Source organism: Streptopelia decaocto (assembly GCF_964273445.1).
Source record: "Streptopelia decaocto genome assembly, chromosome: 2".
Lineage (NCBI taxonomy): Eukaryota > Metazoa > Chordata > Aves > Columbiformes > Columbidae > Streptopelia > Streptopelia decaocto.
In genome coordinates, this window is record NC_138655.1 from 126276119 (window position 1) to 126303625 (window position 27507).

General features: G+C 42.1%; 1 protein-coding gene across 1 annotated transcript in view; it reads left to right on the forward strand.

Annotated features, from left to right (window-relative positions):
* RFTN1 (raftlin, lipid raft linker 1) overlaps positions 1–22408 on the forward strand; it is a 98874-nt gene extending 76466 nt beyond the window's left edge. The window contains exons 7-10 of the mRNA XM_082046353.1: positions 4547–4662; positions 15202–15305; positions 16554–16635; positions 19975–22408. Coding sequence (XP_081902479.1) covers positions 4547–4662; positions 15202–15305; positions 16554–16635; positions 19975–20409 — 737 coding nt within the window. The 3' untranslated portion in view covers positions 20410–22408. The remainder of the gene's footprint in view (positions 1–4546; positions 4663–15201; positions 15306–16553; positions 16636–19974) is intronic.
* Positions 22409–27507: the final 5099 nt, after the last annotated feature.

Consider the following 27507-nt stretch of genomic DNA (forward strand, 5'->3'; position numbering starts at 1 on the left):
GCATTCTAGATGGAAGGACAACTAGATGGGTAAAAAACTAGCTACATGGCTAGGCTTAGAGGGTTGTGGATAGTAGGTCACACTTTACCTGAAGCAACATGTGGAGTGCCACAGAGATCTGTCCTGGGACCTGTCATGTTTAACAACTTTATCAGTGATGCAGAGGAGGCAATGGGATTTGCTTTTGTTACATTTGCAGATGATCCCATGCAGTTGATGTGCTTTAGAACTGGGCTGCTGTGCAGAGGGAACTTGGCAGGCTGGAAGAATGTGCTAACAGGAGCTTTTTGAAATTCCATGAGGACAAATGTTCTGCCTCTGGGAAGAGACCTGCCTTTTCACTAATCCAGGCTGGGGACTGCCTGGCTGGATGGCAGCTCTGTTGAAAAGGTCCTGGGGGATGTTAGTGGGCAGCGAGCTGGAGATGAACCAGCAGTATGCCCTGGCAGTAGAGAAGGCAACAGCATGCTATGCCGTAATGACAAAATACAGCCAGTAGATAAAAGACAGTGATTGTCCTCCTCTACTTGGGGCTCATTAGATTGCATCTAGACCACATTCAGTGTCTGGTTTTGGGCCCTCCCCCAAATGGGGCAAGGAAGATGCTGACAAACTGGAGATAGTTTAGCAGAGGGCCAACAAGATAATCAGTGGCTGGAGCACTTGTCCATGAGGAAAGATTGAAGGAGCTGGATTGGTTCAACTTGGAGAAGGGAAGTGCTGGAAGTACTCATGAGTACTTATCAAGAAGATGGATCCAGGCTCTTGACTGAGGTGCGTGGGAAGAGAATGAGGAAAATGTACATAAGTTGAAACAAGAGAGGTCCTGGTTGGATATAAAGAAAAACTTTTTCATCATTAAACTGGTCACGCTCTGGAAGAGACTGCCCAGGAAGCTGTGCTGTCTCCATCCTTGGAAATTTTCAAGATACAACTAGATAAAGCCCTGAGCAATGTGGTCTGCACTTGTACTGGACCTGCTTTGAGCAGGAGATTGGACTGGAGACCTTCTGACCATCCACCTGAATTATTCTGTGAAACTGGGTCCTGAATGAAATAATGAATATTTCCCTCCATCAGCTGCAAAGGGAGCCTTGGATGACTAACTCAGCTGTAGACCTCTATATCATAAATATCTAATGTTAGATTATGTGAATATAACCTCGTGAGCCAGCTCTAGGACATGTAACTATAGACTTAAGTTGCTTGTAGAGCTAGAGCATCCATGTGATAAAGGAATTGCAGGTAAACTCAGTTGCATGTGTCCATCTCCTCGCCCTTTTACACCTCTGTGTAAGAGTTTCTCTGAAACTCCTGCTGATCCTGACACCACAGCAGGGTTATATGTGCCTTTTCTCCAAAACACGACCCCATTAGTTCTCTTTCTGCTGCTTTCTCCATTCCCTCAGCTATTCTCAGCATCCCAAATGCTTCACATGCAAAGGAATTAATGATCCAATTATTCTTTCCTTTACCTCCCACTTTTCTCTGGAAGAGTAGGAGATGACCTGTAAAAGGGAAAATGTATGGCCAAGGTGTGAGAGTTGGCAGACATGCATTCACGGAATGAAAGTTTAAACATTGTCGCACGACAGGTAGAGAGGAGATTGGTTATGGTTACGGGGGAAAATCTTAATGAGCGTCATAAATGAGTTTATCTTACAGAATTTTTCACCAGCATCACTCTGTTGAATAGACACCAATGTGCAGCAGCTGTCTCTCCCTTCCAGTTTTTACAATTTCTACATGTTTCTTTTCTGGCCAAGAAATTAATGGATCTTGGGACTGACTGGATGTAGCATTCAACCGTAATCATTGTACATCCAACAAGGAAGGAAAGTCCTAGAATTATTTAGGCTGGAAAAGACCTTTAAGATCATTGAGTCCAACTGTAAACCTGACACTGCCAAGTTTATCTGCTGCCTGTAGGGTCTCATGAGCTCAGCTATTAGTTTCTAAAACATTACATATGTGCCATAATGTTCACATATGTGGAAGCTGTGAACTGCATGAGTGGAATGCGCAGCAGAGTGAAACATGAAGGATGATTTATGAGCGGGTATGAACACACGCATGCTGATTGTGTTTTGATCACTTATTAATTAGCTGGCAAATGCGTGGGGTGAGCTCAAGCTGCATTTGTGCCAACAGTGCGACACTGAATTTCATTAAGAGAATTGACGATACAGGAGCAGTACACTGATGCTGTTTAAAGCTTCTTGACAAGGTCTGGATGTCTGTGTCTAGTAGGGATCTCTGGGTTTCTCCCTGCAGCCTTATGTGCTGTCCTGTCATCCCTGTTTTGGAAAACGAAAGGGTTATTTGTACATTATGCATCCCAAAATAGATTTGGGTATGGGTATTGTTGCTGGAATGTGATATATTGCACAGAAGCTGAGTTTGTTCCCGCTCTGCAGTGTAGGGTCTAACAAAGTGCTATTTCTGAATGAAATATGATAATTAAATCTTGCACTCATTTGTATGTGGCAAGCTTGCGGCATCCCTGGAGGTGTTTAAAAGACACGTAGATGAGGTTCTTAGGGAGATGATTTGGAGGTGGCCTTGTCAGTGTTAGATTAACAGTTGGACACAATGATCTTAAAGTTATTTTCCAACCAAAATTATTCTATGATTCTATTGTTTCTAACCTGTAACCCAGCTACTTAGTGATCTGGCATGTTATTTCACAACAAAAATGCATGTTCTCCCCGCTTGGATGAGAAATCTGTCCAGATGATGGGAGTTACTGCTTTGTAGTCCAGCTCATGCTCCTTGGAGCCATGTGTAATACTGCCTTGCTGTAGTGGTGAGGGGTCTTCATTTCTCTCATTCTAAACAGAATTATGGGAAACCTGCCTGGAGAAATAGTCAGTGTGAAAGTAGACAGTGTATTTTTCTACTTCGAGTCTCCCAACACAATCCCAAGGAGAGTCCCTAGTAACTGGTTTACAACTTTTTTCCTTCACAAACAAACTCAAAAGAAATATGCTCTGTTGGTTTAGATAAAAGTATTTGCATCTGCTCACTCACAACTGGATGACTTGACTGAAACAGCAGCAAGAGAGAGTAGTGGACTGTGCAAAAGCAGGGGGGTGTGCAAATGCTTCACCCCTGTAGCAACAGTCTTACTACAGTGTGTTGGTAGACGTAAGCCTCCAACTGTAGGAGTCTGGTTTGTTGTGGGCTTTGCCCACAACTAATCTATTATTTCCAGATAATAAATTGAATTTAGATTGTATAATCACATAGGAAGACGTTGACTGAGATTGTGTCTGCAAGATGTGAGAAGCCTCTTGATCCTCTTTACTGCCTGTTTTGTGAAAATTGGTTCTAAGTTTGATATATATTTTTCCTTGGAGGCAGCAATGCCTTCCAGCCGGCCTTTTTTGACCTCGTAACATCCACCAGGGAAAGCAAGATGACCTGATGAAAGAGCTAAACAGACTTATCCAGAAGACTCTTCTGTCAGCTCAGGAATCTGCTGTTTTAGCATGTGTTGTTGCATTTCAAAAACATGTATCATACCAGCGCAAGGAACATATTTTTCCTAAAAATGTAAAGAAACTGTCTTGCAAAATACAACACTTGCAGAGGGGATGAGCAAGGTCTTTATAATCAGTCATACAGGGTAAATGTAGTATTTAAACTAGAAAGGCTGAAAAACACACTTTGTGACAGCTTGAGAGGAGTTTTCTGTGCTCATAAAGAGTACAATACTAATTTACAGTGATATAATTCTATTGCTTCATCATTTAGCTTATTTTAGCAAAGAAAGGTAAGTAATTTTTTTTCAGTTATTCTGATTCTGTTCTGTCATGGCACTGACAAAACTGGAGTTCTTGCATATGGGAGTGATTGCTGATTATGGAGTATACAGCTAAGTTGAAGGAAAAAGTGCTGCTCGAGTAACATTAATAGTATGTGTTGTCTGAAAAAAGGCTGAACGTGCTGGGAATGCAAATGAGAACAGAGAGCCACTAAACCAGATGGTCAAAATGCCTTCATAAATTGATTAAATAGTTATGAATGTATCTTTTCTTTCACACCGTTCAAATATGCCAGATCATCCTTATTCCATGTAGTTCACTGTAACTGCAATGGCTGATACATATGTAGGGTTCTGACTCATGTAAATGAATGGATATGGTCATTAATATCAGTGTACCTTCAAAAGCCATTGAAAAATTGACATAATATACCATCTTTAGCTCCCAAAGGGTGTGTATAACTTCAAGTAGGTGAGCAGTACTGCTGAACCGGGGACCGAGTTAATTTTGCCTGCTCCAAATGGGAGAGCTGTGTTTTTTGAGGACAAACTCTGGAATAAGACAACGGACAGTGAGGTTTGCTATGAGAGAGTAGGATTGCTCTTAAAAACTGCTGGAGAGATTAGTCTCATTCACTTAATAGAGCTGGATCATCAGAGGAAGGTTTGTGTATTTCTTTATTAATATCCTTGGAAGTATTTGTTATTAATACATTTAAATGTATCGCTACATATGAGATGTCTTCCATAAAGTGTACAGATAACCCTGTGTTTTCACAGATTCTTTACATGGGACAATGGATGGAGTATTTCTCTTTGAAGATGTTGCTGTGGGAGACAGTAAAACCACACAGGGCTATGATGCAATTGTAGTAGAGCAGTGGACTGTCCTGAAGGTATGTGTGCAGTTTTTCTTCTTTCTTTCTTTTTTTGTAAATCAAAGCAGACACTCGCATACTGATCTGTGCTTCAGCAATACCAAAGAGGCAACTGAGGTAGAGTGATGCAACGTAACCATAACGCCAGTTGACGACACTGTAGGTTTGTACGATGCACTTTTTATTTTGGTAATCTCCGTGCTTTATTGTGGGAGGGTGGGAAATGTGAGTGATGGTGAGCAATGAAACTCAGGGCTATCTGTCCCAAAAATACAGATTTCTGCTAGATTAACTGTAAAGAGGATCTCCATTGGTTGTCAGGGCAACATGATCACACAGGTCACTGTAGCCTCGCAGTTATAAAGGTGGCAGCCCTATAGGTGGGCTTAGCTGCAGCAGGGCTGCACAGATAACTGCCTTTGCTTCTGTCTGACCTGCTTCATATGCTGAAATAACTGTAAATTCTGGGTAGGTCCCTATAAACAAACCACGTGTGTCATAGACTGTCTTTTTACTGATCCAAGCGCATACTCCAATCAATAGAAACACTGTTTAGATCAGATCGGTCAGTACTGATCTTCCACACCAGATTTGATACACAGGTAAGTATTTGAAAAGCTGGGCTTAAAATCGTTTGTGACTTGAAGCAAAAAGATCATGGGGGAAAAGAAGATACCATTGTGTAACTCTTTGCATTTTTTTTTTCTTTATTTGAATACTCTAGTCTGCTGGAAATAGATGTTACATATCTATAAAGTCAATGCCTGATCTTTTCACTTGGGATATACTGTAAATGGTGTAAAATCCTAAGAAAGACAAGCAAGGCACACACATGCCAAAAGGATGGATTACGGGAAAATGGGACAGATGCTAGACTAAATGTGTAAAATTACAGGAGACTGGTATTAAGAGTTTGGTTATTAGATGATGACTTTGTATTGTAGCAAGAAATGACCATAATAATAATGGCTAAAAACTTCTTGAAGAACAGTGTAATGCACTAATGGCAGCTTTTCATGTGTTAATGTGCATCTGAACAGATTATTCCTACAGTACATTGAACGTTATTGTAGTTATTACAGACTTGTTCATTTTTAGGGTCAGACTGTGGTGTTGCCACTCAGGAGCAAGGTTTTGGTGTAATGACAGATGGTTCCATGAGTGCATTAGGTCAGTGCTGATCAAGAAGGCAAACGTTAAGAAGCTTTAATGTTAACCATATGTTAAAAACTGTTAGGAAAGGAATAGCGTGTGAAACAGCAAATATATACTACTACACACTACTGTATAAACTGGGGTTTGACAGCACCTTATTGCAGAAGGTTATGTTAGCGCTGTAGATGTTCAGAGAAGAGCAGTGCGGATGGTCAGTCATACAGCCAGCTTCCATATGAGGAAGAGTTTACATGGTGTGTTCTTTCAGCCTGTCAAAGAGAAGATTTGCATGGAATGGAATCCTAAATCATGGAAGGCGTGTAAATAGGGATTAGCTGTTGCTCTCTCTTCTTTTCCAGTGTAAGAACTAAGGGTTGTCCAATGGCACTGGCTGGGTCCATGTGCAAAACAAAGAAAAAGGAGGTAATTCAGGTGAGCAGCAGCAGATCTATGGAACTCCTCTCTGGAGAATGCTGTGGGTTCAAGAAGTTTAGATGGGTTCTGGTGGAAGTGATGTTTTTTCCTCTATCTCTGTGTTTATGTGAGCATTTTAATTCAGATCAGAAGTGTGTTTTTGAAGTGAACCCCCTGATCCTCCCCACTTAATATGCCTCACCTCACATCACAGAATGGTCTCGTATTGCACAAACTGGATTTCTTTCAGTAGAAACTAAACCAGACATGCTGAGAGGAATTACACAAAAGCAAAAATGCTTACATGCTTGCCTTGATATATATTATCCTTCCTTAGCTGTTACTTATAACCACATTTTAGGCCGCTTTCTGAGTTAAATGGATTCTTGGTCAGAACGAGTGAAAGGTTCTCTGTCTCAGTAGGATATTGCAACAAAGCTACATGCAATGGCCCCTGCACAACTCTTAGTTTTACTCTGTGTGGACACAAGAAAGTTTGTCTTAAGCTACGTGACCAGGACAGCATTTGATAATGGGGATCCTATGACAGCAGAGTGGTGACCAGATTACCAGGACACAACAGAAGAGTATCTTCTAGCAAGGCATCTTGAAGCAATAGAGCCCTGGTAGGTGAAGTATCATTTGCCTTCAATTCTAGCAATTCCATGCTGGGGGCACATCTGGTCAACAGATTAAGGAATCAACCTCCCAATGCCATCTGGCGTGTCAAGAGACGCTGTACTGCTGCACACCATGTCAGTGTGAGGGCTAGCATGGAGAGTCTCTCGTTCCAGACATAGGATTTGGTATGTGCAATTTCAGAAACACAGTTGGTCTGATCAGATTATTCTCTGTCGTAATTTAAAATGGAGATGCTGCGTGTTCCCTGGCAATTTTACTCCTCTGAGTTCAAGTGCCCTTCATTATGAATATGTTACTCACCAACCTGAAAGTGGAAGCTTATGGAGAAGAAAAAGCCTGCTGAAGGAAGGATGTTGAGGCGTTGGGGAACTCTTGCAAAGATCTTGTCTGTTTAGAGGAAGAGCAGAGCTGACCGGCTCTGTTTTCTTCTGACATTTAAATGACTTCCTGGGTATTTCGTGCCTTATGCTTTCTGAGAAGTCATAGGCATAAGTAGGGAAAGTCATCAAACAAATGACTGAAAGACTAGAAGCCGAGGGATCTGTAGGCACTTGCCCAATGTTGTACCCAAAAGACTAAGTCGCCTCTCTGTTAAGCCCTGTTGGAATTTACCATTTTTTACTATAAACATGGAGTAATGCAGTGGCAGAGGAAGAGATTGTAAAATGGGGGATGTAGAGGGAGATGGAGTTCAGTAGTTTCTCTTATGAGTACTTCAGAGTATAATTATCACAGAGATAATTCTGGAGCAGGGCAATGACTCATTAATGTAGACCTTTTTTTTTTTTTTTTTTTTTGCTATAGCTTCAGCTCTGATCTAGATTAACCTTTTCCATTTGTCATTTTCATTTGTACCGAGGCAGTGGAAGAAACACTGATGGGCAGCATGGCATAAATGTGTATAATGGACCCTTATTTTAAATTTGTATCAGATTTGATTATCTGGATGAGCTATGGAGTTATTCAGATGTGGTCTGAACTGAACGTAAATTTATTGCACTGTATACCAATTAAGAAGAAGAAACAAAGAAAAGAATCCCAGCCACAACAGAAGAAAGCTGTTGGAAAAAGGAAGACATATAGCATGTATTGATGCCCTTAGTAACTACATGCACTAAATGAAAAGGTGAAGTTCTGCTGTTTAACCATAATGGCAAAAGAGCGGGGTTGGCACACCTCTTAGCAGAGAAAGTGCTGCCTTTTTAATTGCTAAGGCTAATAGAGAAAACAAGCTGAACAGTGTGATGCGCTGGGTATGTGTGTAAAATGTCAGTTTGTAGAGGATGTAAAGCTGCAGCTGTCACAGTATGTGGTCCCGCCAAGCAGCAGGCAGGATGTAATAGCTCTGAGTCATTTAACTCTTTGTTCTCAAAGCACAGCGGTGGCATCCCCTGCAAATGACCACAGGACTTCTAATGACAAAATGCTACTCTCATCCCTATTGCTTTAACTCTAAAAATGTCAGGGCACATTATTTCCACCGCAGTCTTTGAGATCTAGCACCAAAACTTGTTTGATGGTTTTAATTCTGCTTGTGTAGGCAAATGTAGGTAGACAGTTCTGATTAATCAGAGCCTGCATGATTTCCCTCTCCCCACCTCTAATCTGTCACGTTCTCTTCCCCATTACCCATGACAAAATAGCTAATACTGTCTTTAAAGTTGAGTGCCATAACATTTATTTTACATTTCTGCATTGTTCAGCTTCTGAAGCCTTGTTCATCCTGAAAATATTGTCCTTAACTTATGGACATTTTCTCATTTAAAATTTTCAGCTGGTGATTCATCACTTTTTTATTGTCTGCTATATCATGTCTTTGGTGTACTGGCATGAATTAAAATCTCAAATACATCATGGTGTTGCTATTTCCCTGGCAGAACTGAATGGGGTCAGTATCTGCTGTAGACACGTTAAAACCCTTTAAAGTGCAACATATCAAAAGATTTGAAAAATTATCTCTGCTGAGCCTAGGTTACAAGTTGCCTTAATGTAAGCCTTGAAACAAATTCCCTGGAAATGAGGATTTCATTTGTCTGTAAATCTGATTTAGGTCATATGTCAGTTAAGCTCTGTTCTGCTGTCTGTAGCCATGGGAGAAAGGCATGACCAGGTCAGCAAAGGATCTGATGGCGACGGGCATGAAATGCAGTTGTGTGCATGACCCTCTTGACCACCCGAAGGACATGTATGTTGCCTGAGCATAATATTTCATCATTTCGTTGCTCTTCAAGAAAAGCTGAACAAAAACCTTCAGGAGCCTGTTATCTTCAACAATTTTTTCCAGTTCTTGTTTCTTTCTTTCTTTCTTCTACGTAAGATATGAAAGCAGCATATATACCTACGTATTTGTCTACTGAACTCAGCAGAGATATGCTCTGTACATTATTAATCTTTTTCTTTGGTTTTCTTGATAAATTTAGTAATAAAATCTAGCAATACAAATTTGGAACTTTCCTGAGACTTGCACTGTTGGGTGTCTAACAAAGCCAACACTTCTTCCACGTGAGTAAAAGGCACTTGAACTAAACAGACAGAAGAGCACAGGATTTAAAATGGTCTGAATTTAAAAAAAAAATCACTTCCTATCTGTCGTGGTTTGTGACAGGATCAGCAAGAATAATTAGTTTTCTGGTCACCCATAAAATCTTCCCACTTAAAAACAAGCTGAGAAAAAGCATTTCAGTCCTCTGTGATACTTCCTAAAAAACCACCCAGGGCACGAGGCAGGTTTCTTTTCCCCAGCAGGTCACCTTTGGCCATGCAGTGCTGCCCTGGCTAAGGCAACTCTTTGACCCTGTGCTGCTGCCAGGGTTTGGGAGGGACCCCCCCCCATTTTGGGGCACAGGGGATGCAGGTACTGGGACCCCATAAATCTGCGCTAAAGTGAAGGGCAGTGCCAACTTCTGCTCTCCTGCTGCCCGAACCAGTGGCTGTACAAGGTTTGTGCTTCAGCTGCGTTTCTCACATGGAAACAGATTATTAGTTCCATAATGGCATAGCGGTTCACAAATCCTTTTGCAAAGGCCAAATTTTTTTTGAGAATAAATTATAACTGAAGGAAATTACATTGGGGAAGCTGCATGGAGATGATAAAGCTGTGTGTGGCAAGGCACCCTGGAGTATACAAGTTCTCGGGTAGTGTTTTTCTATGTTGTTGGGGTTTTTTTTCCCCATAACAGTTGATGGACAAACAGCAAAATCAGGGATCAGTCAAAGACACAGTGCACAAGTGTTGCAGGAACTGGAAAACTTAAAATGCCAGAGTTATTTAAAGAGATGTACTGATGGGTTGCTAGATTACATATATTTCTTGTGCTCCATGGCCAGTAAGGTGGAGTTGTCCTATCCTGTGGTATTGTTGCCAGTGCATGTAAGTTTAACACATTTCACAAGATGCTTCTGTGCTTCCTGTGTGGGGAACCCTCCATGTCAACACATTCAGCTTCTGGAGCTTTTGCTGCCTGTCCTGTGCTTCTATAAATGCAAAATTGTGTTGCTGCATGAATGTGCTGCTTTGTTACAACTGCAGGCAATATTAGAAGCACTCAAACATTTTTGTTAGTTTATTCATGTGCTAGAAAGTGGGATTTGCATCTGCAGAAGTCACTGAGAGAAGTGGGGTTTGTGGGCACATGAGGGTTTTTTGGTTGTTTTTTGTTTAGCCGTAGGCCTGGAGACAGATGCAAATGCTACTCAGCAGCTGTGTACCTATTGAAAGTGTGACTGGATACATCTGCATCTCAGAAAAACTGTCTTAACAGGATGCTACCCTGTATCATGTTACAGCCTGATTTTATTCTCAAAAATACTTCACCGTGCATGAATCCACGTATGTTATGTAATCATAAATAAGTCTGAATTACATATGCCCAGAATAATGAGCAAAAAGCCTTTCTGTGCATTTATTTCTTACTTTTTTTTTTCTATTAACTTTCTACTACGGTCCCAATTTAGCCGCTGGTTGGTGTTGGTCAGTGACTCATCTGCTGCCAAAAGCCGCTGGTGGTTTCTGAGGGTGCCGGAGCCGTCCGGCACCCTCTGCCATGCAGCTGATGGTTGTGTAGCCCGTGTCTGCTGGCAACGGGCTGTGCTGAGCTGCACACAGACATTTAGGAGCAGCTCAATACTGGAGGAGCACAGTCCAACTTTTACTGCTGAAACACTTGTGAAACTTCTGCTTCCAATCAGTGCTTTTCATGGATCAATAATGTTATATTATTAGCAGAAATCACCTTTTGGAAGAAGTTTGAAAAGGAAAAAGGCAAATAATTCAGAATTTTAGAGCTTGGATTTAGCCTCCTTGTCAGCTGTGTTACTGCAAACATAAAACATTTCCAGCACGTTTTACCAGCTCAGTCTCACACAGCCGGTATATTCAGTTTCTCTCCTTTTATTGTCTTTCTTTTCCACTAAGGTGCAAGTTCTGCCTTCTTCGTCCTCCCTTCAGAGCCCTGGGAGAAGCTCTGGCTTTGGCAGCGGTGGGGCTGGTGAGCAGCCCTGGCTGGGGGTGCACGCTGCCACCCTCCTGGGCTCTCCCTTTTGTTTTTCGGAAGGAGCCGGGTTTGAACGTGCTGCCGGTTTTCCCCAACAAACAGCGGGTTACACTTTGAAAGCAACTTGTGTTTTTTTTACTTCCATCCTCTTTGCCATCTGTCTGTAGATCTTAGTACGCAGTCTGTTAGGATTTGCTGATAAAGGTTTTATTAAGATTTATTTAATGGAATTTTCAATCTTCCACTCTTTAATCCGTGTTGGAAAAAAATATTAAATAGTGACAATCCGTAGCTGCCTTGTCACTAAATCACATTCGCTTAACCCAGGAAAGAATGATTTGTGAAGAACTTGTGTCTCACAAGAGCTTAGTAGTTGTCTTGTTTATTATCTTGCTGTGGTTAAAATTGCCGCAGTAGGGGGGCAAAAGAAAAGAAAAATTGTTAATGCAGTTGTTTGTGTGGCTTGCCCTAGATATTATCGTTATCATTTTTTAATCTTTTTTTTTTTTTCTAATGAGCAGAAGCAACTGTGAAAGGAGAAAATGCTGAAAACAAACAGTGCAACTATAAATAAAATAAATTCTTTTCATGTGGTGCAAGTCAAGGGAAAAACCTAGCTCAATATGCTCTGGCTTCTTGACACTCAAGGTGTGATCAGAGATTACTTATCATCCACGGGAGAGTGGGAAGCAAGTTAATTAAAATTTTCCACCCTTTCACTGAATGAAATGTCTCCCGGCTTGAGATGCATTATTTGAACACTTATTTTTCAGTAGAGCTCTGGCACGTACTTTTTACTTCTGGTGTTCAAATCCAATATTTGCCAGCTAGAAAGAGCATTGAAATTTCATTTTAAGAAACTGTATGTTTGAAATTTAATTTCAATTGTCTCAAATAATAATAGGTAAAATAATTTGAATTATCATATTAAATATAGAATGAATATAAGATGACTCTTTTCCTCTGCACCCATCCCCCAGTGTATTGTTTGTTTAGAAGCATTTTTGCTTTGGAAAGCACTTAATATGACACCAATTTAAGGTCTGTACAACTGTGACTCCTGCTGGCACGCAAATTCCAGTTGTGGGGTAGGATTACAACCCGTGATTCAGGAGGGGGAGGGAGAAGTCGTTTCTTGTGGTCTTAAAGAAAGCTTCAATTATCTGTATTTGCAAGTAAAGAGCTTGAAGCCCTTATGAATTACACCTGTTTATTCAGGAGTGGCTCCTTTCTCTTGTCTATCATCTTCGAAGGAGCCAATTATTAGTAGTTTATTGGCTGGGTACCTGTGGCAGAGGTTCCAGCCAAGTGTCCTGCAGAGTCAGGTGAGCTTTTGGAGGAGCCCATGGAGCCCGGAGGAGACGTGTGCCCCTGCGTAAAGCCCACGCTGAATCCTCCAAACAGCCTCACGCGTGGTGGGAGCCAGCACATATGAAAAATGAGAGGTCACCTTTTTGTAACAGCTGCACAGCACACTTGCAACAGCGTTTTTTACATTTCCAGATTAAAGAAAAAAATCTTTGAGCCTAACTGACTTCAGTTTAATCTTAAATTTATTTTCCAGTAACTACACTTTTGAATGCGCTTACCTGCTCTTTTCCTTTCTGCACCACTGGGATTGTGAAATACATCATCATCTGCTGCAGATGATGCTTAATCCTGACAAGAGCGCCAGGTCCGGAGCCAGCCTGGCCTCGCCGCTGGGAGCCTGCGGGGACAGCGGGCTGTGGCAGCAGTGACGGCGCGGCCCTGAGACAATTTGGCTTCTGCAGCAGCCAAATGAGCTCTGCGTGGTACCGGTGTCCTTCCTCATTGCCATAATCCCCCTGTGATTTTTGACATTTGTTGCACATCCTGATGGAAGGAGAAGGTTCTCCTTGCTAATCGCCAGCCTTGGGCAATTAATTCAAAATAGAAATCCTCTTTGCAACATAAGATGTTGCTTGGGGCACAAACAAGGTCTGCTGTGCCGGTCTTTCCTGACCTGCTAGTCTTCCACCCTCTAAATGAGAGAGCTCCTTCTGGTTTTTCCTCTACAAACACTGTCTGATGGAGGGAATGTTTTGCTCAGATCATTTTATGAGTTCTTCCAGGCACCTCATGGCAGGCTTGCGATGGTGGGTGCTCTGACCTTATTCTTAATCCTCATATTGCGTATTTTCGTCTTTGTTTTTGGGAGGTGTTGTTGGCCAATTTCATAAATCTCAGCATGTTGTTGATGTGTTTTCTTGGGACATTAGCTCTTAAAGGCATCTAGCTATGTCATAATTTTCACATTACCCTTGGGCGCCATTTTAAATACTAGAAAGAGGGCAGAAATATCCATCTTACACAGGGAAACGGGAGTCTGAGGAGACTCCGAATCTACCACAGTCACAGCTGTAGGATAAGTCCTGATCATTTTGGAGGATATGAGTCCAAGGCCATGTGGCATTGCTCCCCTCTCGCAGGCATCTCTTTTCTCTCCTGGAGTCAGCAGTTCTGGTCTGTACATGGTGCTGTTGGAAAGTAGAGGAGTCTCTGCAAGTCCCTGAAAGCCTCTGTATGGAAATCAGACATAACATTCGCAGAGTGTTCTCTAGCATGTGCACTTGGACTAGAGCTTTTAAACGTTTTCCTTTTTAAGCAGGAGTGATATGGCTTCTTCAGCTATTTGCATTTGTAGTTTTTAATAGCTACAGTCAGGCAGTCATTTAGTTATGAAGATATCAAGTGACCTAAATTACGTTTGTTAGAAGAAAGGAGTAGCTGAGATTGGAATTCACAGAAATACCTTGAAATAACTACAGCAGGATTTGGATTATTTCTGATCCAATGACTATTTTGTTACTGTGGAATAAATGGATTTTTGGAGCTGCAAAACTATTGTGCCTTACCCGGTGCTGAGAATTGGCAGTTAAAACTCCTTGCCTGCACATGAAACCAGTGGAGGTGCCTGAGCTTTTTGGCAAATACAGTTGTTATTCCGATGGAATATAGTTGTATTTGTAGAGACTAGTAGTTACCATTTGCCTGCTTTGCGTGTATGAAAATTAAAACCCAGTAAATACGCTTCAGCATCTCTTTGTTAAATTACTGGAAGTCCTGGCATTTAGACACCTCACTGGAACAATCTTTGTTGAAACCACCAGTGGTTCTTTCTGTGCGAACTGCAGGGTCTGCCACTTGGTAGAAAGGGAATTAGCAAAGCTCTGCTGGGTAGATCTGTGGCTGGAGCCAAACTTGTGCACTGAAAGGCAACGCTTTTGGGCTCGCCCACAGATTTCCTGATTCAAAATAACAAGGAAGGGATGTGTATCTGGGGGTGATAGAAGGAAAATAGATCTGTACTTAGATTTTATTTTTTGTTGTTGGCTATTTTGCTCTTAGTCCATCATAGCAGAGTAACCCAAATGATTTTAGTACTAATCTTCAGGATTTACTCTAGCCTAGACAAGTGCAGAATCTGGGCAAAGCAACATTGTCATTTTAAACTACTTGAATATTTTTTTGCTTTGGAGGAGATAATTGATAAAATACAGTTAATTTGTCCTGTTCAGATCTGGAATCATCTAAAACTACAGAGATGACTCAGGCAATGAAAAAACAAGATCACAGATGTTTACTATTTTAAACAAACTCATTTAACAGTTTGCGACGTATGGGCGATCAGTCCCGTGTCTCACGTTTTCGAATGTTTTCCTTCCTGCCTAGCTGAACACACAGATGACCCCCTTCAGAATAAAAACCCATTCTCCCTCCCAAAAAAACCCCACACTTGGGGTCTTTTTTGTGGTATTTTTTGTTTGTTTGTGTCAAACTGAACGTCCCACTCCACATGATGATGCTAACTGTTGATTTTTTTCTTTCCTAGGGAGCTGAAGTGCAGACCGATTACGTTCCACTGCTGAACTCCCTTGCCCTGTACGGCTGGCAGCTGACGTGCGTCCTTCCCACTCCCATTGTGAAGACCAACAGGTAGGGAGGGGGCAGCCGCTGCCTTTCGGCTGGGGAAGCAGCTGTAGGGGCACCACGGTCCCCACAAGCGATTCTCCGTGCCCCCAGTGTGGATTTCCTTCCGTGCCCACAGCAGCTGCTCTCTGGGTCCTCTGAGCATCACAAGCTGCAGGAAGCACGTGGCTGGTGGGCAAAATACTGCAAGGTGGTGGCAGCGTGGTTTCGGCATGAATTTTCTGGGTATTGTCTCTGCCACTCTGTAAACTCCTTGATTCTAAAGCTCCTGCTCTGGATCTCCCGGTAACTCTTACCGGTGAGATGTTGCCTATCTGAAGAAAAGTCACTTTATTATTAATGGATGTCTGTCTAATGCTGCTCATACACACAGCCTAGCTGAGAAGAACCATGTGGAATTGGTGTATCATTAGTAGCGTTGTTTGCATATATAATCATTCTGCAGTCTGCTATTATTAATATTCTGAGTTTTTAAATACAAATGCAAATCACTTAAAAATACTTTTCATAACTGTGGTGAAAAACAATCATCCCACTTGTTAATCACGAAGATGGCGCTTTCTGAATTTTCACTGGTCAGGAATATATTTATATATACACCAATATAATCATCATGATTTTTATCTTAAAAAGTAAAAATATGCCCAGTTCTTTATGACATGATGAAGACTACTCCTACACATAAAAAGCTAAAAAGTAAAGGCCATCTGTGCTGGGGGAAAAAATGGTATTTAAGTTTTTCAGATGTGTTTAAATATAGGAATGAATAGAATATCACAATTATGATTTGTAAGCCCTGTCTCTTAAGGGTATATATGGGTTTCTTCCTCTTCTAGCTTTCTGTATCCTATTTTAACTTGAGTAACACAGATCAGGCTGACGGTGCAGAAGGGCACCCACCCAGTCTAACCCCTGGTGGCATTTGGTTGTGCCTGCAGCGCTGCACACAGGCACCCTGCCACTTGCGGTTCTTGCTCTATGTTCCAAACAATTTGTTCTGTGTTTATGTGCTTAAAACATTCAGCAAAAGCGTGTAACAGGCTGACAGACTCTATCAGGCCAAACAGTTGCTCTTTTTTTCCCCAAAAAATACCAGGCTGCTCAAAGACCCTGGGGACAGGGAATGTTTAGGTCACTCTTCATTTTGTTGTTCTTTGACCTGCAGAAATAAATGACTGAGATGGATTTTTGCTTTGAATGATGCTGGATGTAAATCTAATTCATTCTCAGGAGTGTGCATTTGTTTCTTTTCAGGGAGGGGAATTTATCTACAAAGCAAATTGTATTTCTTCAGAGACCTTCTTTGCCCCAGAAAGCAAAGAAGAAAGAATCTAAGGTAAATAACCTTGAGTTGCCAGTTTCTTTGTTTTTTGTTGGTGGTATTTTAACACTATAATTGATTTCACATAGAAGTAAAAATGGCCTATTCAACGTTTCTGTGGTACAGTAGCAAGACACAAGGAATTGAACTGTTCCAATGAAAGAAACAAAAAATGCTCAAATGACGTGCAAACTCTTACATTTCATTCTCTGTTGAACTCACAGCAGCAGAAGAGACGTAGATTTCTCTTTACATGAACAGGACATAAACCTCTATACGTGACCTAAAATTCTCTGCCCACCTTCACTGCCTGCAAGGTGGAACCAATGCTGCTCTCTCTCCCCCACTGCCTGTCTTTTCTGTTTAAATTGCCCTCTCTTCCTTGCTCTGTGTGTTGGTAGAGCACAGCACAATGCAGGCCTGATCTTGGCTGGTGCTTCTGTCTACTGTGTCAATGTTCATAAATTCTGCTACAATTTAACCAAAACCAAAGCCCCCTGAATCCATCTAAACTATCTGAGAACGTAGCTGACAGCTGATGGTGTACCTGTGTGGATGCACGTATGTATTCCCCTTTCCATTTTTAAATGTGTAGCTGTGGGAATCCCTGCCCAAACCCGTCAGGCCGTACAGCCGAGAGGGAAATACAAGGGCTGGTTTAAACTGGAAACTGAGGAAGTGCTGACCTTCCTACAGTACTGGGATTTGCCTTGCCCTTTCAGTATGCAAAGGGATCAGAAAAGCCAGGTGAAGTACGGAAAACATCTCTGAAACCACATGATGAAGAGACTGCTAATTAAAAAGGCTTGTTTAGACTCCAGCTCTGTGCACGTCCCTTAGTGCCGGTGAGCCAGACGTCACCCCAAGGAAGATGAGCCAGAGCCAGAGCAGGAGGTTGGAAACACTAAGCAGAGCTGAGCACTAGGAACATTTTACCCAGCACTTTGGATAACTACAGATAGTTTTAATCTATAACACCCTGACTGTTTTGGAGCCTGGTTCTGTGAAAATCATCTTTTAGATGCAGTGGAGACCTGGAGAGTGTTTGAACTGACTGAAGCAGGAGAGACCTGCTGGGAGCAGGACTGTGATTTAGGATTTACCTGCTCTCATTAGCAAAGCTGGAACCCTGAGTATTCTGTGAAAGTGTTACAAAGCCCATCTTTCTTTCTTCTCTTTGTTTTCGGGTGATTAAAGGGATCTGGGGATGAGGGTCGGAGTGCCTGTATCTGGTCATTCTTCTCCCACCACTGTGCGTGGTTTTAATGGAAGGGGTGGGAACCTGTAAATGATGGTATGTCTTCAAATAGAGAAATCAGCATGATACTGACTGAGTGCTTGTGTTATAATAACAAATGAATAGCATCCAGATGACACAAAACGTTTTCATTTGGCCACATAAAAACTTATTTAACAATGTCTGCTTGACAAAACAAAGGATTTAGTTGTTGGCAGTATTAAACATGCAGATGTATTTGAGGGCAAAAATCACAACAGCATATTTTCATACCAAAGGTCAAGGAAAAGTGGGGTACATTGATTATAGTGATATAAAGAAACATAAGAGTGGTTCAACATCTGTAAGTGGTTGTTGTGAGTCACTTCAAAGATGCCAAACCCGGCATTTGATTAAGTTTCTGAATATTCTGCACATACCACGTCACAGGCTCTCAGGGCCTGAAATGTTTATAGATGACCCCTCGGAGGAGGGAAATAGGCTGATGAGATTAAAGGGACATCACAGTGCTGGGAACTGATCCACCCTCTCTACACACACAAACCAGCCGCTCTTCACTTCAGCCAGAGGAACAGAAAAGGCAACATGCAGGGAGTGGGACAACTTATTTTTCTTTTCAGTAAGACAGAAGGACTCTCATTAGTGCGATATTCAGTCAGTGATGAGGTAATCGAGTTCATTCACATAATACAAAAGTGATGCTTATTTCAGCAGAAACTGGCTGTATGTGTTCTTGTGAAATACAATATAAATACCTGTCTAAGTATATATACATCTGCACATACACACACAGTCTCCTACAGTTTGATCTTTATCACATTTAGGGCCCTGATCTCACCTTCCGTCAAAGAGAGCTTTGAGTTGAAGGGGAGCTGTGGGTGCCCAGCACTTCTGCACATCAGAGAGGAAAATACTCAGGTGTCTCTGAATTTTAAACATTTGAGCTTTAGAACCGAGATGTTCTATTTCCTCCTTCTCTAAATTGTGACGATATTTAAGTGAAAGATTGCCTCCTCTAAGTAAAACCAAGAAGAATCTTGTAAAAGCCAGTTTCCATGTTTGTTTTTTTTTCTCCTTTTTACATTAAGTTCTGGGTAGCAGAAGGAAAGAGCATTGCTGCCTCTTTGTGATCTTATGAACTCAATAGATTTTGAATGGCTTTTTGATAAAGGAATAAATAGCTGGATCAAAAATTTATGACACGAGTCCTTCTTTTGACCAGCTTGGACACAGACCTAGTTGCACAGGTAAAAATGGCTTTTGGGACCACAGCTGAATTTGCTGAATGTCCTGATGAGATGACTTAGGCCATCCCAACATCACCAACAAACCTGTCCCTGAGTTTTCATCGGTGTGGTCACTGCTGATGAACTGGTTGTGCACATTCACCTGTACTTAGCAAACTTGTGTGGAATGGCTCAGCAGGGGCTTGGAACTGGTCTGGCTTCCCTTGGGAAGCTCCATTCACTTTTTGACACGTGAAGCAGATATATTAGTAGCATATTTATCAGGCTTTATATATGTTATACCCATCAAATCAGTATTTCAAGGTAGTACTAGTTGTTTTCTTTATTTAATAGTAGTTAAACAAGTTCTGAAATGGCAGCTGTGGCGAGTCTCATGGCGAGCGCTGCAGGAGGCAGCGTCATGTTTACTCATCAAAAACCATTCATACAAAGGGTGCAGAATAGTTTGCTGTTTGGCTGTAGCCTTGGGGGTTGTGTTAGTTCTGCCACTGACGTGGTGAGAAACATTGGGATAACGCCATGGGGTTGCCTCCTCCATGTGCGCTTGTGCAGCTTTGCACGTTCTTGCGTGTCTGCAGGGGGCTGCGGGCGACACCACACGTGGAGAGGAACCCACCAGGCACATGAAGCAGCAGAGGCAGGACGCACCAGTGTCTCTTCTCTCTGTGTAACAGACACATACGTGTGGCACAAATTGTCTTAAGCCATCTGATACAGTCATGCGATTTTTTTTTTTTTAATCTTGGGTCTTTTTGGTCAAACTAGTCTTTGAATTAAAACTAAATAATCAAAACGTTTCTATTCTGGAAAGCAAGTGTCCGTGTGAGATTGTCTCTAATGGTCTTTAACGCTTGGATCTCTTACTTGCAGTTTCACTGGAGGTTCTCCAAAGAAGACATGCACAACAAGCAAATGAAGAAATCCGCAAAGGCGAAATTAAGTACGAGAGAGAAACAAACGTCAGAGGAGAAGCAGGAATTTGAAGTCACAGAGAACACAAGAAACTTAGAAGCACAAATCTCAGAGGCCAAGCCTGATCCAGAACAGCAGCTGGACAATGTCATAGACTTGGGACATGCGGTAGCAGGGACCGAGGACGGAGATGCCCATCATGACGGGGGCTCAGAAGAGACACGTCCTGCCAGCTGCGATACTGATGACAACGCCGTGCAGGCCTGTGTCAGCCAGAGCACGTCTGACTGCTGCGCGGGTCCGGGAACAGAGGCGGGGGACTCTGCTCCGGTGTCGGACGGCTGCGCTGGCAGTGACGGGGCAGGGCTGGACACAGCCTGCTCCTCTGAGTAAGACCTATGCATCAGGTATCCTGTGAGTCGCTGATACTTTGCCAAGAGAGCAGAACAGATTTTGCTGTCACCATCGCTAACTCTTTTGCTCAATTCAGCATTTCTTTGGCATTGTACTTACTTTGCTCCTTAACACACCAATATCTTGGTATTTTAAGTAACTACAGGACCCAGGCTTTTTAACCCACAGAAATTAATTGCAAAATTCCATCCTGTTCACAGAGTGGGTTGTGCCCTGGGCTGTCTCCTAGAGCTGCACTTCAAATGAAAACGTAGGGACGGAAAACATACTCGGGTTTTTCTCTGACTGACCTTAGCAAACCAGGTTTGTATCTAGGTCAGGGCAAGCATTCCACTTGGTCAGATTTTATTCTGTGATACTTTCTCATCCGCATATCTTTGCTGGGGAAGTTACTGTGCCGTATGTTATTTTGTCATTAAGCTTGTAGTGTCATGAAAACGGTATTCGGGCTTAAACAGGCTGAAATTGGAAAGCTTAGATAAGAGGGCTGTTGTCTGTATTTATCTGAAACAGCACACTTACTGCTGATACTCTCTTCTGAATTTTATTAACTCTTGCAGATCTTTAAGCAATAAGCAAATTGTGTACCTGTTTTAGACACACCAGGTAAACAACCCCATGGTCAATTTGTGTGAGGCAGATGATTCCAATAGAAAATGCAATTTTCTATTCGCTCACGTTTATGTTCTTTGCCAATCAACAGTTCATCAACAGTGGTGGGGGCTTCAGTCAATAGCTGTGGGGGCTTCAGAAGATAGCAAAACAGAAAAAAACAGGTAAAAATATGTGTCTTTTAGTGGCTGTCTTCACTAAAATTGGAATTAGATGTCACCTCCTGACCGTTGCAGGTGATGCCGTAAAATATGTTGTGAGAAGGAACTGAAATGGCAAATAGCAGGAGGCAGTGGCCAACAAATGTCACTAAATGACCTTACAAAATGCAAATACCTTAATAAAGGGGCTTTTTTTCATACAAGTAACTGTATTTTGAGACTGATACCTAACGGAATTCTGTAAAATTACCAGCATTTTAATGTTTGGAGCTACATTAAATATTTACAAGTGAATGTACATGTGTAATATAGTTTTGGTGCCAGTGTTCTCCAAGTACTTCAGTGTTCTTAAAACTGTAGGAAGTAGTTGTTTCTGTCTTCTTAACCACCTTCATCCCTACTTAGAAATGATCACGTAATCTGGGAACAAGGTGAGAAATACATTCTAAATTCCCCCAATTTTAGTTTTTGTAAAAGCAAGAGCTCTGTAAGTGATTTGCTGTTTTTTTCCCTTGATTGATTTCTGAAATTTTCCTTAGTCTTCAAATCAAAATGCTGCACAGAGAACTCTGTTCTGTATCAATTGTGCACCTGGAGTGGTTCAAAAGCATTTTCCATGCCTTAAAATTATACAGTTGGCAGAACATGGCAGAGAAGGGGAAAAAAATCCCACCACTTCGAATATTCATCTAATTGGGACGGTGGCACTGTGGTTTAAACCGTTCGATTTCACACACATAAAGCACGGTGGTGTTTCTTTCATTGCTTAAAGAGTTTTTATTTTGATCTCAGTGGTTCAACCAGAGGACTGTAACTAATTTCAGTTTCTGGTGGTATTTTTCAATTATTTCATTCTGTTTCATGAGATTAAACTGAAGTTCCAATGGCCTCAAAAATAGGTTGTTTCAGTTGTTCTACTTAAATACAAGGTCTCTGCTCTGTACAGATTTAAGTACCTGTTTGCAAATTTTATTAGCGTAAGATCCTTCTGCTGATGGTTTCTATTTCAAGGACTAGCTTTGTACTCATCTTGTTTAAAAATATACTGTATTTAATGAACATTTTACTAGTAGGAAAGTGTTGCAGTAGAAAGAACTCTCCAAATACTTTCAAATAGAAAGCGTTTTCTTGAATTGCAATTTGACCTTGTTTAACTGGATCCCAGCTGCTGACAAAACTAAAAAGAAATAAAGGTCATGAGGAGATTTCTTGCTTGTGGTACTTGCACAACTGCCAGTAATTTGTCCCCAAAAGGAGGAACTCAGGGTCTGTACGTGGTGATGAAGGGAAGGTCCTTACTACTAAGTTAGCAGTAGTTACTACTGAATTAGCAGTGGTTACTAGTGCTAGAGAATTGGCTACCGGGTTTTCCATCACCAGTCTGATAGAGCATGCAAGGGTCTATGAGGAAGTTACACTTGTTTAAGTGAAAGCTTGATTTAAAACTTTGTTCCTGTAAATGCCAGAGTGGCTTAGGGTTGGGAAGATTCGGTGGGAACGTTCACATTTTTTCAGGTTAAAAAGGGCAAATGGTTCTGGTTTTACAATTACATAATTCCAGTTTGTGACTTTGAACTAATCTGAGCTCAGCTGCCTGGAGTTGCGCATGTGCTTCCACCATACTCATCTAAGTAAACTGAGCTTAAATCGCCTTGTGGAGGGATGACGGGGATGAGATGAGGGCTGGGGAAGGCAGCATGGGGTGCAGTAGCGAGGCTCCGCGGCTGTTGTGTGTACGATGCATCTCAGCTGCGTTTGATGTTTTGGACTTGAAAAAGCCAGACCAGCGGAGCGTCCAAGGCAATCAGAGCAAGTAGTCGTCACTTTATTTGAAGCCTGAATGGAGAAGGGAAAGGGCTGGGCCAGAGCTTAACTGCGATCTGAAGACCTGACCAACGCAGGGAAATACGCCAAGAGTGGAGAGACTGTAGGTGGGAGGAGCAGAGATGGGAGTTTGGCTGCAGAGGTACCACCTCCATCTCTCCCCAGGGAAGCCACACTTGAGCCCCCAGCTCCATCTCAGGGTTTGTCACCCCCAGCAGAAGCTGGAGGGAGAAGCCAGGCCCTTGCCTTGCTTGTGAAGAGCCACCTTTTTAAGCCCAGCCTATTTTTTTTTTCCCAAATCAGATGGAATCTCCCAGTAAGGATGCAAAGTAACCTTCCTGTGCCTCTCTGGTGAGGGAAGCAGACACCAGCACTGCTTGCACGTCTGGGGAAGGAGCTGATGGGTTGTGCTACCAAGTGTCACCGATGCCGGCAGGTGACAAGGAAGCACCACAGCACACGCAGGTGTATTTTAAGGTGACACTGGTGTATTTTCACATGGACACGTCCTGGTTGAACCAACAAACCCCAGGTCTGTACATCAGTCCCAACAGGCTCCTCTCCTTGGGGGAGGAGTGTGCTGGCTCTGTGGGGAGGAGGAATTGCTCATGCTGGTGTTTAGAACAGCTGGTCACCTGGGCAAGACAATGATCATTAAATGGGATGAGTTCAAAGGAGAGAATCCAACTCAGAAAAATAATGTGTCAAAGGCTGAACGAAGATGGCAAAGAGGAATGGCTGAATTAAATGAAGGACGGCAAAGGGGGTTATACGAAAACACAGCGAGGGGCAGGGGTAGACGGGTAGAACTAAGATGAGTAGGAAGTACAACGTGTTGAAACATCATAAATAAAATAGTTTATGTAGATTTTAGGAGGGGTTAAATGCATAAATTATTTGATTGACACTTCATCTTGTGTAATTTCTTTGATTATTGGATCTGTGCACTTGAAAACAGAATCACTGAAATTGCTCAAAGCAGCTTAAACATATGCAGGGAAATGAAGGTAAGTACAAAACAATATACTTTCTTTTTTCCTAATTTGTCTCCTCTGACAGCCTTGGTTTCTGAGGTGAGCAGAGGAAGGGCTCTGCATTTGGATACCCTGCTTTTGCTTTGTAGTTTCCGTGACTCTGTACATTTGCCTCAGGGAGCCAATTATAGGGCAGAAATAAAACACAATCAGCTTTTCATGCAGGAATTTCATCCTCCCTGAACTGAAGAGTACAAGAAGAGCAGATACTAATTTCTTGCTGATAAATGCTTCTCGGAAGTATGATGAACGCCAGCTAACGATACCAACGCACCTATGAATGCAAAGTTGTAGATGCAGTTCATACATCTCCCAGGCTGTCAGCGGGGATGTGCTTTGGGCTGGAGGAGGGTGCGGAATGTGGCAGGTGACTCTAATCACTGCCTTTTACCTACACACCAAAGTGGGGGAAAAAGGCTTTTCAATGTAAGTGCTTTATGTTATTCACTCTAAAAGCACCCTACTAAGTAAAATGAGGTAATGATAATGGCATAGCCACACCTTTCCCAGTTAATTAATGCAAATCCTATAGGAATACTTGATGTTCATTGTATCAGATGAGCACACAGCAAGCTGGCAAAATAAATGTCACAGGAAGAAGAAAAAGATTCTGTCTAAAAAGGCTGTGACACCAGGTAACTCACAATCCATCTCACTAAGCGGAGTGTGTGTAGCTCAACATGTATCTCACTCCTTATATTAAGTAACTATCAGCCTACTTTCTCTCCTTAAGTCTCTCCTGATGACACAAACCTAAGAGGAATAAACATTCTAAGATTACACGTTATGATTGGACAATGTGATGAGACTATTTCTCCAACTCAGTAGCTACTGAACAGCAGGCATCGCTCTGTGTTTCCGCCACTGTAGCCTAATGGCACATCTATTTGTTTGCAGAACACATATTTACATAGGTTAATTTTCCTGGGTTTTTTTCCTCTTCAATTGTGGTGGAGTCAGATCCAATAATAGCCTTTAAGGTGACATTATAGATGTTTCACTACAAGGCCACTAAACTCTAGAGAGAATTCCACAAGTGTCAACAGGGAAAGGCTACTAAGGAAGGGAATGTGACAACTCCTGGCTCCGCAATGGCATTTATCAGCATTACGTGCACCATGGGTCGGTGCTGTTCTCTGCCTTGTGGCGAGATAACTCCGCAAGGTAAGAATAAATTTCTTGTTAACTGAGGTTACTGGTGTTTGGGAGTGGAGGGGCAGGAAATTTGTCATTTTCCTCCATCTTTTGGTGCCATGAGTGTTACGTGTTTACTACTGCTCTTGAGGCGGGTGAGCCCATTCAATGCGAGAGCCGTGTCCTTGCCCCACGGTGCTCAATCTGAGTATAACAGGGGATGACAGAAGGAGGTTAGAGGGAAAGAGGCTGATGACAGAAGCAAAGGGGTTTGAAATGCCTTTTGTTAAATGGACATTTTGGTGCGAGTCTAAGGAGTGGTTTGTGAAAGAGAGGTTATCTGGGCTGGAGAAAGCATGTGCATTAAGGGAAAAAAGGGTAAAGCAGTTTATAATTCACTTAATGATTTAGAAGTCATAAGGAAAACAACATTTAAAGGCTTCTCAGAACCTTTTCATCATTACACTGTTAAAACATGCAGGAGCCTAGTGTGTGGTTTGTTATTTTAGGGCATCAGTGCTTCCCGATAGCAATTTCTTGCACATTTCTGTAAAAAAAATCCTGCTTCCTTCAAGCATCAAGCTCTGACATGTCAATTGCGATCTTTGTGAACACCAAACCCCCTTGCTTTTATTTTTTGTGACAAGCACACTGTCCTATTTACATTCTAGAGTGAACAAACGAGGAACCGTTCCTTGAAAGAGGGGTACTCGGAAAGAATCTTCCTCTCATTTCAGTGGGAGGGAATCTGACAAGACACCCCTCTAGGGCTGCAGTGACTGCTGAGGGGACGAGCCGCTTCAGCTCAAGTATGACACAGAGCACAAACCTGAGTGGCTGAGGCTGCAGGCACAAGATGAACACTTGCAGGCACACCCTCATCACAGCACTGTCCCCAAAAGGCAACTCTTTAAGCTCCAGCACTCAGAGTTCACCTCTTCCTGAGCTAAAATATGGTTTCCTTAAGTGTGTTTGTTCCAAGCCGCAGCAAAGATGGATTTTTTCTCATTGAAGCTCAATTTACCGAAAAGCTCTAGGATTATTTCAGTTGTTCAATCAACTCCTGCAACAATGCCAGTAGTACTCTTGCATTGCACTCAAAGTTCCAAGTTAAGAGTGTCTCGCTGCTTTTTGAAGATGAGGTGAATGTGGATGTGGCAGCAGGTCTCCTACAGGCTGTAAAACATACCAGAGACTGATAAAAAGAGGTTACGGCTACAGGCTAAGCTCAGCATACTGAAGCTGAAATGATTTCTTGCGAGAGATGTACAGCTGGGCTGGAAGCCTTTTCATCCCAGCACTGGGACGTAATCCTTGAAGAAATGAAGCGCTTCACACCAACAGCACTGCTGCAGCCTGGAGCCCAGGTGATGGGATCCACATCTTTGCAACCAGAGGGATGCTGATGGTGAGCAACTCGCTGCATCACCTGTTTGACTATTGTTGGAAACATCTAACTCCAGGAAAAGAGCCACTAACAAAGATGAAGCCTTATCAACGTGACATTTTCAATATTGCAATAATAATCCAGTATTTTTAATAATTTAACTGTTCCTTACTGAGGTCTTCAAATGTACAATTGGAATCTCTTCAACTAATTATGCCTTTTTGTTATTCTCAACATTTATAGTATTTCTACAAGTTGGGGGAGGAAGCTTCATTCAAGAAGGACTTGAGCATCAGCCGTTAACACCTGGAGTTACACTCCTACCTTGCAAGAGCAAACTTTCCAGGGCCTTTTCCTGAACAGAACTGGTATGTCCTGCAGACTCCCTGGACTCTGCGCTCCGGCAGGATCCACAGATCTCCTGTCCTGGCTGCTGCTGCTGCTTGCAAGGACGGGGCACGGGATCCTGTGAATAACTCCATACAGTTCTGGCAGAGGCTGACAGGTTTCTAACACATCAGTGTTTTAAACTCAGGTCTGAATATGATTATGAAAAAAAAAAAAGTCTTTTACTGTCAACACAGCCGATTTACTTAAATAAGCCACATACGAGCTTTCTTTTAACAAGAAGTGGCAAGAGAAGAAAGTCACAGCACAGCAACTCTACTTCTATAAAAATATTAATTTATTATTTAGAACTGGGGAAGGCAGTGTGTTGACTCATTAGCACAACAGTTTGTAGCAGAGTCAGAAGTTGTGGCCTCCACTATTTATTATAAACTGACCTGGCATTGCTGCACAACTGGTTCTCTACAACTGCTCAATCGGGCACTGAAAGTCTTTTAAAAGCTGACTAACAAAACAAGTCTATAAAGCGAAAATATGCTGTCACCTGTAAGAAGTAAGCAAACCATCAAAAAACCAG